The sequence below is a fragment of the Neofelis nebulosa genome, chromosome 10 (assembly GCF_028018385.1).
Source record: "Neofelis nebulosa isolate mNeoNeb1 chromosome 10, mNeoNeb1.pri, whole genome shotgun sequence".
In the NCBI taxonomy this organism is placed as follows: domain Eukaryota; kingdom Metazoa; phylum Chordata; class Mammalia; order Carnivora; family Felidae; genus Neofelis; species Neofelis nebulosa.
In genome coordinates, this window is record NC_080791.1 from 44,792,358 (window position 1) to 44,807,633 (window position 15,276).

The 15,276-nt window shown below is 44.1% G+C and overlaps 1 protein-coding gene across 1 annotated transcript in view; it reads left to right on the top strand.

Annotated features, from left to right (window-relative positions):
* Positions 1 to 2,562: 2,562 nt before the first annotated feature.
* The window catches only part of RAB38 (RAB38, member RAS oncogene family), a 58,153-nt gene continuing 45,439 nt past the window's right edge, over positions 2,563 to 15,276 (top strand). Inside the window, exon 1 of the mRNA XM_058687534.1 lies at positions 2,563 to 3,556. Coding sequence (XP_058543517.1) covers positions 3,355 to 3,556 — 202 coding nt within the window. The 5' untranslated portion in view covers positions 2,563 to 3,354. The remainder of the gene's footprint in view (positions 3,557 to 15,276) is intronic.

Below are 15,276 nucleotides of genomic sequence, written 5' to 3' on the forward strand. Positions count from 1 at the left end.
ATAGGAAGGACAGTAGGCAAGGATGATCTACCTATTTGCTAATATTCTTTTCATCTGAAGGTACTCTAGCCTGAATCTAGCTTATGGTCTTTCCTCAGCTACCTGGTTTGCTATTTGCAGCCTAGTTCTGAGGGAAGAAAAGTTCAAAGCAAAGCAAAGGAGCACAGGAATGGCTTGCCATCCAAAAAATGTGCTTGGAGAGCTCTTATCTTGGGGGTAAATGCACAGCAGCTAAGGAGAGAACAGAGCCATGAAACCGGAAGAGAACCATGTCATGATGCTTGTTTTGAAATGGCTTTTCCACAGTCTTTCACCCAAATGTCCTAATTGGGGGGTGGGAGGAGGAGGGAGCAAATGGAGTACAGGATAGAAAATGCCACAGCTTTGGTAATGGTGCCATTGTGGGAGTGATTAGAATCAGCTGAGTGTCACTCCTGCCGGAAGGTGTGGCTAAAAGACCCAGAACTCTGACAGGTCAGTCACAAGCACACTCCACAGATCTTGTAACCCAACTCCCTCATTTTACGTCGGATCTTTCAGGATGTCACTGAACTGCTAGCCTGGCAGGATCACCAAGCCGCTTTAGTCTAAAAGATTTAAAAAAACATAAACCAGGAGTTATTTCTCCCCACTGTGAAGAACTGTCATGAGACCTAAATGAATGACTCTGGAAACAAATTGCAGTACTTCCTGTCTGGCCAGGGAGCTTGCTCTCCACAGTTGCCCACTGCCTCTAACAGAGAGGCCCTGTTAGAGGCAGTGAGGCTGAAGCTTTAGGATCTGTTCCTTAATTTTGTATTCTTTTGCTTAAATACAACTCTCCACCCAATTTTATAAGCTTTAGATCTCAGAAAACCTGAATCTTGGTCTGCCTGTCCTACATGGTAAATCTAACTATCTGGTGCTCCAACATGCTCACAATCAGAAGAGGAGACCAGGTAAGGCTGGGGATGGCTCAGCTTGGACTAGGCTGGGAAACAGGCTGGGGCCTGTAAAGCAGCTGGGGCAGGCATAACACTGAGGGCTGCTGGCTCATGTAATGTCTCAACCCTCTACCCGCTCCTTGTTTCCACCCCCAGTTCCTTGCCCAGACCAAACTTGTCTTCAGGTCTACAGACCCAGGATTTTAGACCTAGGGAAGGCCTTTGTCATCATCCCTCATTCTGCAGGCTCTCAGAAGGGCCTGACCCCTTGAGGTTTGTGAACTCCCCTCCCTGCAAAGTGAAGCCACAGCGTTGGCCAATACTTTAAGCAGGAAGACTAGTTGGTTCACTTGTTAGATATAATCTGCCTGCTGTGTCCCTGCATCGGTGGAAACCAAAGAATGTGTCCACCTGTCTAGGCAGTCAATAAAACACAAACCAGTGCAATTCTGCACACCTTCACTTAGTGCCCATTGTGAGCCAAGCTACTCCCTGAAGGGACAGAAAGCTGACAAGATATGATGCTGGTCCTCAGTATTTATATCAGAGAACAGGGTGTGAAAAGTTTGCCCCTCGTTTGCTATTTATAGCTGCCATTTAGTCAGCACCTGCTATTCAGCGGGACGTTTTATTATACATATTGTCTCTACTTTGACCGACAACTCTAGAAGGTAGATACCATTATTCTCACTTTGTGCATGTGGAAACTGAGGTGCAGAGAGGTTATGTGACTTCTCTAGGTTAGGCAGCTGGGGCATCGCTCTTCTTGTTAGGGGCTCATGGAGGCTGAAGGAGAGCATGTGTAATGTCAGATGAAGGCAGAAAGATGATGGGCGTGCCTCACCTTCTATTCTCTGTTTCACACAAGCCTGTATTGAAGTCCCAGCTGTAACACTCTACGTGGGTTTGGGAGAACTGCTCTCTGTCTTGCTTTCCTCCTCGATAAACTGGACAAAATACTTCATAATATAGTTGGAAAGATGAAATGAGATAATGTGGACATGGCTCAGTTCCTGGCACTTTCGGGTACAAAATGATTCACTTTGGTACAAAATGCTCATCACATGGATCTGCATGCCACTTCCTCAGAAATTTATGTTTTTACTAAATTGTTGCCTTCTCAGGGAGGCCTTCCCTGGCCACCCTATCTAAAAGGCCAGCCCCATTCCAACTCTTCATACCTGTAGCCCTACCTTATTTATCACCAACTAATATGTTACAAATTGTACTTATTTATTTTTGTTTTTTTTCCGTCTGCCTCCACCTACAAGAAGGTAAAGTTTTTGAGACCAGGAATCTTTGTGTTATTTCTGTATCATCCCAAGCACAAATATATATTGGTTAAAAGAATAAATTAAAAACCAAACAAAAACTCTCTCTTTGGCTTAGAAAATTGGCTTTTAATTTGACTTTTTCCTATTTGACCCTGGGTACATTACTTAAAATGTCTAGGCCTCAGTTTCCTCTTCTGTAAAGGGGGAAGAATGATGGTATCACTTTTAAGACTGCTAGGATAATTAAGCGACATGCATATAAAAACTGGCACATAGCAAGTGCTGGGTAAATGCTTGCTATTATTATCACTTGAAGTATTCTGACCAGTTATTTAAATCGTCTTTCAATGTCGCCCAGAGCTTTTAGGATAGAAGAGGAAGCTAAAAGCCAAGGATACCCTCTGCGTTTTCAGCCCAGTGATCCCCCTTGGTAGACCACTGACAAAGAGTCAAAATGCTCAGTGTTCTCACTGCAAGGCTGCTCACATGTCTGGATTACCCCTACCACTCACTGAGGAAGACAGCAAACTGAGGCTTGCCCAAGATCAAAGGACTTGCCCAAGATCACTCACCTCTAAAACCAGGGCATGCTGAACCCAACCCCCCATGTTGGGTCTCCTACAATTGTATTAACCGCTGCCTCTCTTCCAAGCTCTCTCTGCAGTGTGGGTTGGAGACACGGCTGTGAGCTCAGGAGCCCTGTGTTCACCAGGCTTGTCACTTTCATCTCCCGCAATACACTGAACTTTTCTAACTCAGTTTTCCCGCACGCAGAACGTGGGAAATAAAGCCCACACCTCACAGCTTTGCGTTCAGGATCACAGGCGAGGAAAGCTCTTCGGAAACTGCAAAGCGCCCTACGAATAACCTCCGCAACAGGCATTCACACTCGAGCTCCCCCACTTCCCAGTCCCGGGAAACGCTCCCGTCTCCGCCCACCTCCTAGGCGGCGCGGCGCGGGGTAGGAAGGAGGATTAACCCCTGGGCGCCTGTCTGGGCGTTTCTCCAGGCGGCCGGGGAGGAGTTCCGCCTCTCGCCCCCGCCCCGCCGCTGGGCTCCCTGGCGCCCGCACTCGCGCTCTCGGAGTCCCTCTCCCGCCCAGGCCCCTGCTGGCTGCGCTCCCTCGGTCCGGCACGGCACGCGGGCGGCCCGCCAGGATGCAGGCCGCGCACAAGGAGCACCTGTACAAGCTGCTGGTGATCGGCGACCTGGGCGTGGGCAAGACCAGCATCATCAAGCGCTATGTGCACCAGAACTTCTCCTCGCACTACCGGGCCACCATCGGCGTGGACTTCGCGCTCAAGGTGCTCCACTGGGACCCTGAGACAGTAGTGCGCCTGCAGCTCTGGGACATCGCAGGTGAGCACCCGGGGAGGAGGCGAGGGCCGGAGGGCCTCGAAGCGGGTCTGCAGGCCCCAGGCAGCGGGTTGAGGTCTAGTGTAGTTCGGGGCGCTGAGCCGCAAGAGACTTTTTCTGGTGGGTTGAAAACTTGTTTCCAAAGAAAACAAAAAAGTTTTTGTTTTTGTTTTTGTTTTTTTTTTCTTTCTCTCTCTTTCTCTCTGGCTGAAACTTCAAGTGCATTCCCTGGCGCTTTGGGATTGTTGCTTGAACACCCTCTCACACCCTCCCCTGGGATCACTCTACCCAGCGCGGGCCCCCGAAGGGACCCAGAGAGACTATCTGGAGTTGCATTCAGTTCTCCCTCTCCAGCTCTTTTTCCGGGCGTGGGCAACGCTGCGGGTGACGAGGCCCTTAGTGTCATGCCAGCCACCAACGGGGGAGTCTTCAGACCTGTTAACAGCGGGAACTAGGAGAGTTCCAGGCTAGAGGGGTTTACTCACTGCTGTTTTTAATTGCTCCTTGCTCTTGCCTCCCTCTTTACCCTTCAGTCAAGAGAGTTTGAGGTTCTCCGCTTTGGTGAAGCCAAGGATCTTTGTGTGTATGTACTGGGGGCAAAGTATTATTTCTCTCTTTCTCTGACTCTCTGTGGTCTATGAAAAGGAGCCTGTGCACATACCTTGAGGTCACTTTTGTCAAAGAGTCTATGACATTAGTCATTTCTTTCTTTCATTTTTTAAGTTTATTTATTTTGAGAGAGAAAGTGCAAACAGGTGAGGAGCAGAGAGAGAGGGAGAGAGAAAATCCCAAGCAGGTTCCAGTCTGTCAGTACGGAGCCCATCCAGGGGCCGCCCAGGCACCCTGGCCGTACGATTTCTTGATTTGGCCTTAAAGTTTTCAGTGAGAAATCTGCAAACTGTGAAGCTTCATTACAATGTTTGAAACCAGAATTTGATTCTGAGGGTTTGTACCCAGAGCTGGGCAGGGCATTAGGCAAATGTATGTCCGCCCCAAGCGTGAGTTCTCGGACTGAAGCTGTTTGCAACCTGGGCATGTCCAACCCCTCATTATAGATCCTGGCTCTGCCACTCACTAACCTGCTCAGTGGCTTCAGACAAGTCCCTTCAGCTCAGTTGCATCCTTGTTAAGTGCAAAGGGGTTGGACATGGCAGCTCAGGAATCTTCCTGCTCAGTTTTAAGGTCCTCTGGGATTCGTTGTGAACAGTCCCACCTCACCTCTGACTGTTCCATGGTCTGTGGTACCAGGAGTCTTTGTAAGTGCTGGACCCAAACCCGGCACTTGTCCTTCAGAAAATAGCTTCATTTTTAGCTGGTGTATTTGACTGGAAACACTTTATCATGACTCGAAGCAAGAACAAATGTGGAAAATTTTTGAAAGGGCACTTCAAGTTCTGGGGACTGCGGTGCCTCTTTAATCATGAGCTGCCAAGTCTTATGATAAACCTTTTGGCATGTGAACAGATTCATGCATTTGAAGTCATCTTCAGCAGCTCCAGTAGCATAGGGGTTATCAGAGACCGGAAGATGTTACCAGCCACTATCTGATTGGGTTTTTCATCTAGAAAAGCCACACTGTGTCTCTGCACTTGGTTGCTGCATTTTTTGGTGTCTGAAAACTCTCCTGGCTGTACTGGAGTGTCCAGGACTCAAGTTTAGAATTAGCTTACTGTTTCAAAGGGGATGTAGCTATAATTTAGACTTTTGTGTCAAATGCAAATAAGGATGTGACCTCAGGTGTGTTAAATAATGTCCATGAATCTCAGTGTCCCCACCTAACAAAGAGGAGAGAAAGGTATAGTGATTAAGAGCCTAAATTCCAGAGTTGAACCGCTTTTGACTGAATCCCTGTTTTACCCCCCCATGTCCTGGGCGATTTTAGGTTAAGTTTCCTAACCTCCTGATTTCAGCCGACTTATCTGTGAAATTAGGCAGAATGCTTTCTCCCAATAAATGGCAAATGAGCAAACAGATGCTAGCTAAAGGTGACTAAAGTCCCCACTATCTAGGAGAGCTACAAGGATTACTGTTATACTACCATTTTTTTGACCATGTATAAATGCTAGGAAGAAGGACATGATATAAATATGTGGACTAAATCTTAATAAATGAGGGGGCCCCCCAGATGCTCAGTTCGTTAAGCATCAGACTCTTGATTTTGGCTCAGGTCATGATCTCAGGGTTCATGGGTCTCAGCCCAGCGTCCAGCTCTGTGCTGACAGTCTGGAGCCTGCTTGAGATTTTTGTCTCTCTCTCTCTCTCTCTGCCCCTCCCTGACTCATGTCGTCTCTTTTTTCTCTGTCTCTCAAAAAAATAAATAAGTAAACTTTAAAAAATTATAAAAAAGTAAATCTTAATAAATTTGGAACATAGAATCTGTTCCAAAATGCCCAGCACCATCTTTTAGCTTTATCAGTATTACAACATGCTGACATGAGCAGCTGAAATCCCAAGTTTAGAAATGCCCCCGAGCCATGGTTCTGGACTAACATGGCTGTGGAGGCTCTAGTGACAGAGGTCTGTGTACTTAAGAAACGTAAGAGGTCTGTGTACGTATAGTGGTGTGTAGCAGGTCAGTAGGGGAACTTCTTCCCAGAGCTCTGATGTTCAGTGGGAACCTGTCTGTGTCAGCCTCCAGCCCAGAGACCCTGTGAGCTGAGTTAGAAGCTGGGCATCAGGCACAGCTGGTTGTGGGGAACCTGTGCCCTGTGGGAAAGGACAATAGGAGCATCGTGGTGACATGTTTCATGCTACATCAATAGCCCTGTGAGGACTGAATTCATATGAAGTCCAGCCTCAGTTGCCCACCCAGATTCCAGTCAACTAACTGTACCTTACGGCACCTTCAGATCAGCCTGTTTGTCCAAACACAGGAATGATTCCCTTTCCTCTTTATTCTCAACTCTGCTATGTGTGTGGAAAGAAGAGGTGAGACTAAAAAGTGAACAGTGAGCCTCACTTTGAGCTAGTTAGGAGTGTGGATGAGATAGAGGGGATGGCCCTGTCTTGATAGAATATCAGATCCATCTGCTATAGAGGGGATCTTTGCTCATTAGACCTTTGATATTCATTTGATTCAATGCCAAGTTGGGCCCTATTTATTTGTCCAACTAATTTCCATCATATATCTCTTATAGCCACTTCAGCTGGCCAGTCTGTTCCTGAAAGACTCCAAAAATACTTCTCAGGAGGCACCTGGCTGGCTCAGTTGGTAGAGCATGCCACTCTTGATCTCCGGGGCATGAGGTCATGAGTTGGAGCCCCATGTTGGGCCTAGAGATTACTTAATTTAAAAAAAAAAATGTCTCTCAGGGCTTGTGAAGTAGGTCTTGACACCAACATGGTAAATTCCACAAACCTTGTAGGGAATAGCAATCACCCCGTATCCCAAAGATTCTACATAGAGGAGCAAGTGGGTCAACTCTGGGTTCCAAAGCTCTTGATAGCATCAAGAGAAATTAAGTCATTTTGCCCAAGGCCACCTGCCTAATAAGTGGGAGAGCTGGATTTGATACAGTTTTGTTTGACTTGGAATCAAGCCATGTTCTTCATGACTAAAGCCCATGAGTCCCTGGGACATTGCTGGCCCATTGGGGTTATACCTTCCTTTCCTTTACAGGTATTGCTTCCTTAGTAAATAGGTTATCCTTGCTTTCTCCTTCCTATTTCTTTTTCTTTTCTTTTCTTTTTTTTTATTAACGTTTTTATTCATTTTTGAGAGGTAGAGAGAGATAGGGTAGGAGTGAGGGAGGGGCAGAGAGAGAGGGAGACACAGAATCTGAAGCAGGTTCCAGGCTCTGAGCTGCCAGCACAGAGCCCAACGCGGGGCTCGAACCCATGAACCATGAGACCATGACCTGAGCTGAAGTCAGACACTTAACTGACTGAGCCACCCAGATGCCCCTTCTACTTCCTATTTCTAACATATTTTTGGATATTAATCAGAACCACTGTGCAGATAGAAAGAGGAAATGCAATGAAAATCTATTTCCGAAAATTTAATTCTTGGTTGTAAGGTTTTTAAAATAGATTTATCAAGAAAAAAGTAAATAAAAGGTTCACACTTGAGACTCTTCTATTTCTCTTCAAATCTGATACTATAATTACTCCATTAGCATTTTCAAAGAGAACTGTACAATTTTATCTAAAACTCTTAACGTGCTTTGGGACCCAGCTTCAGGAATTGAGATAGCCATAGTAATAGTAGCTCACATTTCATATGCATTTATTCTTGCAGTTGTCCACACATTTTAATTTTTAATTCCCCAGTAAAATAGCTGATTAAGTGGAAGTGCTAGAATTTAAAATGTGGCCATGCTCAGTTCACCATCTAATGGTTCGTGGGATCGAACCTCACATTGAGCTCTGCACTGACAGCACAGAGCCTGCTTGGGATTCTCCCTCTCTCTCTCTGCCCCTCCCCTGCTCATGCACACACACTCTCTCTCTCTCTCTCTCTCTCTCTCTCTCTCTGTCTCTCTCTCTCTCTCTCAAAATAAACAAATAAATTTAAAAAAATTATTAAAAAATATTTGGTCGTGGAATCTAGTACCCAGTCTCCTAACAGTTTTGCTCAATTTCCCACAATTTAAACATAAAACACTTTCAACATACTACAAATATATTTTAAAAATATACCTGACATTGAGTAAGCAATGAAACCTGGCTGGACGTCAGTTGCCCTGTCTGTAAATGGCCATTGTTCCATTTTCCTATGACATCACGTATTTGTATTATGTTATATCCTGCAGTTCCTGTCAGCTCTAGTAGGTTTTCACTCTTCCCAGGTTGTATGTGGCAGCATATTCCAGCTTCTTTCCTTGCTAGGTTTGTGACCTGGGCAGGTCACTTAGCTTCTGTGCCTCGGTTTCCTGTCTGTAACTGGGGACAATAACAGAGCCCGTACCTTAGAGTTGGTAAAAGAATGAAATGCGTTAATTTGTGTAAAGTTGTGCCTATCTGACACAAAATCAATGCTAAATAAATGTTAGCTATTGCTCTTGCTTTTTTCTATTTTTTTTCATTGTATTTATTTTAGAGAGAGAGAATCTTAAGCAGCTTTCACACTCAGTGCGGAGCTCAGCGCGGGGCTCAATCCCACGACCCAGGGATCATGACCTGAGCTGAAATCCAGTCGGACACTCAACAGAGTGAGCCACCCAAGGTGCCCCTACTCTTGCTTTTTTAAATGTTTTTTTTTTTAAATTTTTTTTTTGATGTTTATTTATTTTTGAGACAGAGAGAGACAGAGCATGAATGGGGGAGGGGCAGAGAGAGAGGGAGACACAGAATTGGAAGCAGGCTCCAGGCTCTGAGCCATCAGCCCAGAGCCTGACGCGGGGCTCGAACTCACAAACCGTGAGATCGTGACCTGAGCTGAAGTCGGACGCTCAACCGACTGAGCCACCCAGGCGCCCCCCTACTCTTGCTTTTAATTGTTATTACAAAATACCTTCACAACATTTTCCTGCTTGATCTTCCCAGCATTGCTGAGGGTATAGACAGATCAGGTGGTACTAAACTAAATCTATTTTATATCAGACAAGATGAAGAATCAGAGAGTTAAGGGACTGGTCCAGGGTCACAGGAGTTAGCAAGGGGCAGAGGAGGAAAAGTAGCCGAGGAAAAACATTTCCATCAGGGCACATCTCTGCTAACTTTCCGTGCCTATGCTGTGTGACAAGGAAGCACTGGAGGACATTAACTATCCAACAGGCAGAGCGATGAAAGGAGGCAGCATGGGCCTAGAATCAGGAGCCCCAGGACACTGAATCCCCACTCCAGTGGCCATGAGATTCATCTGGATTACAGTGCTGTGTTGTTTCAGAATTTATAAAATGCTTCCACATTGTGACAGTCAATTGGGGGAAGGTTTTGGACTTTACTATCTCTTCAGTGTCAATTTTCTAAAAAAAAACCTGTAATTCTCCAAAGAAGTTTAGAAGAAAGGTCTTAAATATCAACATAATAGATCTAGAAATGTAGAAAGAGCTAAATTTGGCAACCATCATGTCAAGCAAAAAGCAAAAAATAAAAATGCATGTCGAGTCTGGGCCACATTCTGCTGGGCAGTTTATTGCTTTGTTTCTAGCCTGGCTAATTATAAATTTTCTAAATACCATGTGGACTAACATGGTGTGTGCTTACAGGTAAGCGGTATGTGCACTGAGCAAGATGGTGAACTTTCTAAGTAGGGTGAATGATGTGTGGGGAAAGCACCTCAGGGTTTTTTTACAGGGCACTCACTAGAATCTCCATCTGTCACAGACACATGAGCATTAGGCATGTGGGACATGTCCACTCATCTAGGTTTTAGAGGACTGGTTCTGACAGGAGAGCACATAGCAGTCTGACCAAGGAAAGCCAAGTCATCTGAAAGAAGGAAGGGATGGGGAGGAGCAGTTCTAATGTGTGTGGCTTCAGCACAAATGTTTATGAAATGCCTGGTATGTGTTAGGTACTGTTCTGGGTGAGGGGAAAACAAAGAGGGATAAAGTATTGAACAAGACCCGATTCCTGACCTTAAGAAGTTCACAGTTCAGTGGGCATGATGGCACCAAGGCAAATCACAGTAACAGCGAGTGAACTGTACCAATATAGGCTACTCCAAAATATTTTGGGGGTGCAGATGGGGTCCTACCTGCACCACATCCATCCACTCTCTGAGCTTAAATTCAAGCAGGCTGGATAAAGCCTCTAACTAGTGGGATGTTTCCTGTACCCTTACCTACCACCAGCTACTCCTTGTGAGTGATTTCAGGGCTGTACAGCTTGAAGCAGAAGTTCATTTTCTGGCTCTCGTCAATTCTGTCTCCTTCTCTTGAGAATCTTAGGCATTCCCATGGCTTTAAATTCCATGCAGACAACTCCAAAAATGTGCGTATAACCTTGACTTCTCATGACCTTCAGACGTACAGTTCTGTCTTCATGCTGGGCATCTCCGTTATGATATCTCACGCATATTGCAAGATTAGTATGTCATAGCAAAGTGGCATAAAAAACAAAGATTGTTGTTTTTTTCTCTTTTAATAAAGTAATGTATGCTCAGTGTAGCAAAAATTGGAAAGCCCAAAAGAAAACAACAATAGCAACAACAAAGGACTACAAAGAATATCCACAATCACCCCTTTTAATGATAAGTAGCACAGGGTGCTATTTGTCTGTCTATACTAGATATCTTTCACCACTCACTGGACTTGCTATACACCTTTCCCCCACTCACTTGGACTTGAAACTTGTGCCATCTTTTCTTCTTTGACCCTCCAAGTCAGATAGTGATTATGCTTCTCCTGTCACTGCTTTAGATCAAGGGCAGCACTATTATTACTTACCTATATAATAGCCACCTGTATAGCTCTAGTCTCTTCTTCCTGCAGTTGTTATGTGTACCAAGGTCAAGTTCATCTTCCCAGAACATCACCTTGGTGGCTCCACATTGTCTATAGATTGTGCATATCATGAAAAGAAGAATTAAAGCAGTAGGGATGAGGTGATGGAAGGTTGATGGCTAGAACGAGGATGGATTTCAGGCCATAGAGCCATTGGGGGCAGAATTGGTGGGGTCCTAGCAAGTAAGAAGTGACTGGAGTCCTTGAGGCCTGACCAGGTCTAGAGGAAACCCAGGATCCATTTCATGGTGGCTTCTTGTCATGAATACAGTTATTCTCATTGAGGGTTGAAATGGTACTTAAATTTTTTTTGTTTTATTTTACTGAATTTTATTTAAAAAGTCATTTTAAAATTTGAGGATTTGAGAGGTATAAGATTTTTCCTGGGAGAATTTATTCATTCACTTGATAAGCAGAGGGATTTAGGGGTAAACAAAATGGATCAATTTTCACGCTTATGGAATCTGATAGTCTGGTGGGATAATTATTTAATCACTGCTCTGATAAGTGCTCTGAAGGGGTGCTAAAAGAAAGTCAAAACAGGCCACCTACCCTAGCTATAGTGTAGGGGTGAGGACACGGTGTGGACAGTGGTGATCTGGCATGGCTATAGGTTACAACATGTGGGCCCATGAAAGGATGCATATGCTAAGCTAAAGGTTAAGAGTGATGGTTCCTTATATTTATCAATTTGTCAAGTCAGTCTTTGCAGTTTAAACACCACAGTGATTCTGTCAAATAGGTCTTATTATTTCCAATGTTGTAGGTGAGGAAACTGGGCCCAGCAAAAGTGGAGCATGGTGTCCGGTATGTAGTGGTTGTTCAGTGAAAGTGGTTTGGTGTTAAGCAGTCACTGGCATTAATACTGGAGTCCTCGCTCACCTGAAAAGTTTTTGAGAAGAGCTCCTTTGTAGTAAGGCTTAGAGCCCTTTCCCTCTTCTGATGATTCACTCTAGGGAATCCTGCAAAGCTTTCAAGTCGTTGAGAGCCCCCATGCCCTTTTTTTTTCTTTCACTTTCTTAGATTCTGAGATGGAAATTTCCAGACGGATATGCTGACCCTACTACTCCTGGGCTGGAAATCACGTTTATTCCCTCAAAGGAAGATCCTCATCTTCTAGGCTGGTGTACTAGAGTAGTCTCCAACTTGGCAAGGTCAAGACTGTGACTGCAGCCTGGGTTTCAAATTATTGAGTTCTGCTATTTTTTTTCCAACTGTTTGAGAATTCAATTAAAAAGTATATGATCTTAATTTACTCTTTGAAAAAAAACCTCAGGTTTTAACTTCCACCATTCCCCACTCCTTTTGGTTTCTCATGCACAGGTATTAATTAAATCCTATCTCTTCTCTCTCTCTCTCTCTCTCTCTAAGTTTATTTGTTTGGAGAGAGAGTGAGAGTGTCTGCACAAGTGGGGGAGGGGCAGAGAGAGAGAGAAGGATAGAGAGAGAATCCCAATCATCCTCTGCACTGCCAGCATGATGCCCAGCCTGATGATAAGGGGCTCAAACTCATGAACCCTGAGATCATGACCTGAGCCTACATCAAGAGTCGGATGCTCAACCAACTGAGCCACCCAGGCTCACTGCCCTCATCTCTTCTATCTTGAAAAATAACTGTCTTATCCCCTTATGAGTAGCCATGTCTTCTTCACAACTCATCTGGACTACTATAGCAGCTTCCTTATACCCATACCTTCATCAGGCTCCTCTCCCTGCTCCCACGCCCCATCGGTTTGTCATCCATAGGCATGAGACTTTGCAGCATGGCTTCATTCTCCAGTCAGATATTCTCCAGTTTGGCATTCTTCGGTGGATCTCCATCACTTTCAGAATTAGAGGCTACACTTTTTACCATGAAATTTGAGCTCACCCATTCCAGTTTCATATCTTATACCTCTGACTCTTGACCATTCCAGATATCTTACAGTGGCTTCAATTCACCCACCTTCCCCTCTGTGCTGTGGCTCATATGATTGCCACTGGCTAAATACACTTTCCTCCTTTTTACTTAGATGATGTCTATGGATTCTTTGTCACAAAACCCATCTCACCCCCTTTATGAAGTGTCTGCTTGAGCCCATGTGTCCCTGGGAGGCAGTGTTTCTTTGCTCCCATAATAGCCATGCTTATCATTTTAGATTAGAAGCTCTTCACTTCTGCATTACAATGTCTTTTTCTTCCAATTTATGACCCTAGGTCCCAGCATAGTCCTTGGTATTTAGTAGGTCCTCAATGAGTGTTTGTTCATTAAAAAGTTTTTCAGCCAACTATTTCAGCATTGCTTTAATTCTAAGATATACTGTTGATCTAAACATTTCTCCAATAAAACAGAAAATAATGAATTTGTTTATGCTTGAAAGACTTCTAGTTTTATGAATATTAACAATTAAAAATGCATACATTTTATAAATGACAAATATGGTAGTCACTTTCCTGAAGATGGCATTCTATTTTATTATTTACCATAAAAATTGGAGAGTGAGCTTAAAGACCATTCTTTTTTTTTTTTTTAATTTTTTTTAACGTTTATTTATTTTTGAGACAGAGAGAGACAGAGCATGAACGGGGGAGGGCAGAGAGAGAGGGAGACACAGAATTGGAAGCAGGCTCCAAGCTCCAAGCCATCAGCCCAGAGCCATCAGCCCAGAGCCCGACGTGGGGCTCGAACTCATGGACCACGAGATCGTGACCTGAGTTGAAGTCGGACGCTTAACCGAGTGAACCACCCAGGCGCCCCTAAAGACCATTCTTAAAACCGCACTTCATCATTTAACCGAGTCTTTATAATTTGGAATGAAGTGTCATTTATTTGGAGGTCACATGGCAAAACTGCATCCTTATGATTTTTGGATACATTAAATGAAGTCATTATTTTGAAGGGTAATTTTCACAGAGGTAAGACCTTGACAGCTCATCAAACCAAATCCTTCATTTTACAGAAGAGAAAGCTGTGCCCTGAAAGGGGGTTTGTATTAGTTTCTCAGAATTTTAGAACGAGTTAATGGTAGAACTGGAACCAGAATGTAGGCATCTCTAGTTTATTAATGATGAGATTTGAAGAAGCTTATTTTTTTTTAAATTTTTTGGTATAGTCTTAAGCACTGAGACACCAAAATAATTGAATTTGGTGGGCACCAGCCCTATGGAAATTCATGCAGTGAAGAAGAGAGGGTGATGGTCCCGGGGGTACCCAGAGACATCCATAGTCTGGCTTCAAATAGCATTCCTAGTATTATTTTCCTCTCTTCTCCATGATGAAGCTTTGCTTCCTTGTTCACACCCCATGGTCATTGCCTCTATGCCCTTGTTCCTGCTCTTCCTGTTGGTTCACATGCCCTTCCCTTTATTCCCACATATCCAAATCCTATATCATGTTTAAGACCCATCCAAAAGGGCAACTCCTTTACAAAGACTTCCCTAATTCTCTCTTTCCAGCAGTAACTTCCTCTTCCCTTGAACCTCATGCAATTGTTTTTATGCCAGTGTAGCACTTCTTCTTTTAACCTTGTTTTAGAGTTATTCATACCTCTCCAGATAGCCCTCATGTGTTTTAGCAGGCATTGCCACAGATTGTTGCATAATTTCCTGAAATGACTGTGGAGTCAGCAAACAGGTAGAGAAGGAGAAAGCACTATATAGGAGGAGAAACAAGCAAGGACAGGATTTTGGAAGCAAAGGAGAAAGGATTTTAGGAGAGGATAGTCAATAGTTTCAAATGTCTGAGAGAGATCAGAATTATTTCTTTCTGCTTGGAGTCTCTACTTTTTGTAGTCTCTTTTATCCTGATACAGTATTTAACCCTTCTTTCTCATCAGCCTTGCATTAAACTGTTCTCTCAAAAAAAGTGATGAAAAACTTGGCTTCTTGTATGAGCTCCTCAGCCTAATGGAGACAAGGAAAATATCTGTAGTGGGAAGGATTCAGACAATTTTCAGTCTAATTTCTAGGGAAAAATTTAAAGCTAATCGACAAATTTTTTGTTGGGAGGACTATTTTTCTCTATGATATAATGTATTATTAACAGCTACCATTTATTGGGTGTCAGGCATAGTGCTATGCATTTTTTTTATTTTTATTTTTTTTTATAATTTTTTTTTAAATTTTTTTTTCAACGTTTTTTATTTATTTTTGGGACAGAGAGAGACAGAGCATGAACGGGGGAGGGGCAGAGAGAGAGGGAGACACAGAACCGGAAACAGGCTCCAGGCTCCGAGCCATCAGCCCAGAGCCCGACGCGGGGCTCAAACTCACGGACGGCGAGATCGTGACCTGGCTGAAGTCGGACGCTTAACCGACTGCGCCACCCAGGCGCCCCTAGTGCTATGCATTTTTATG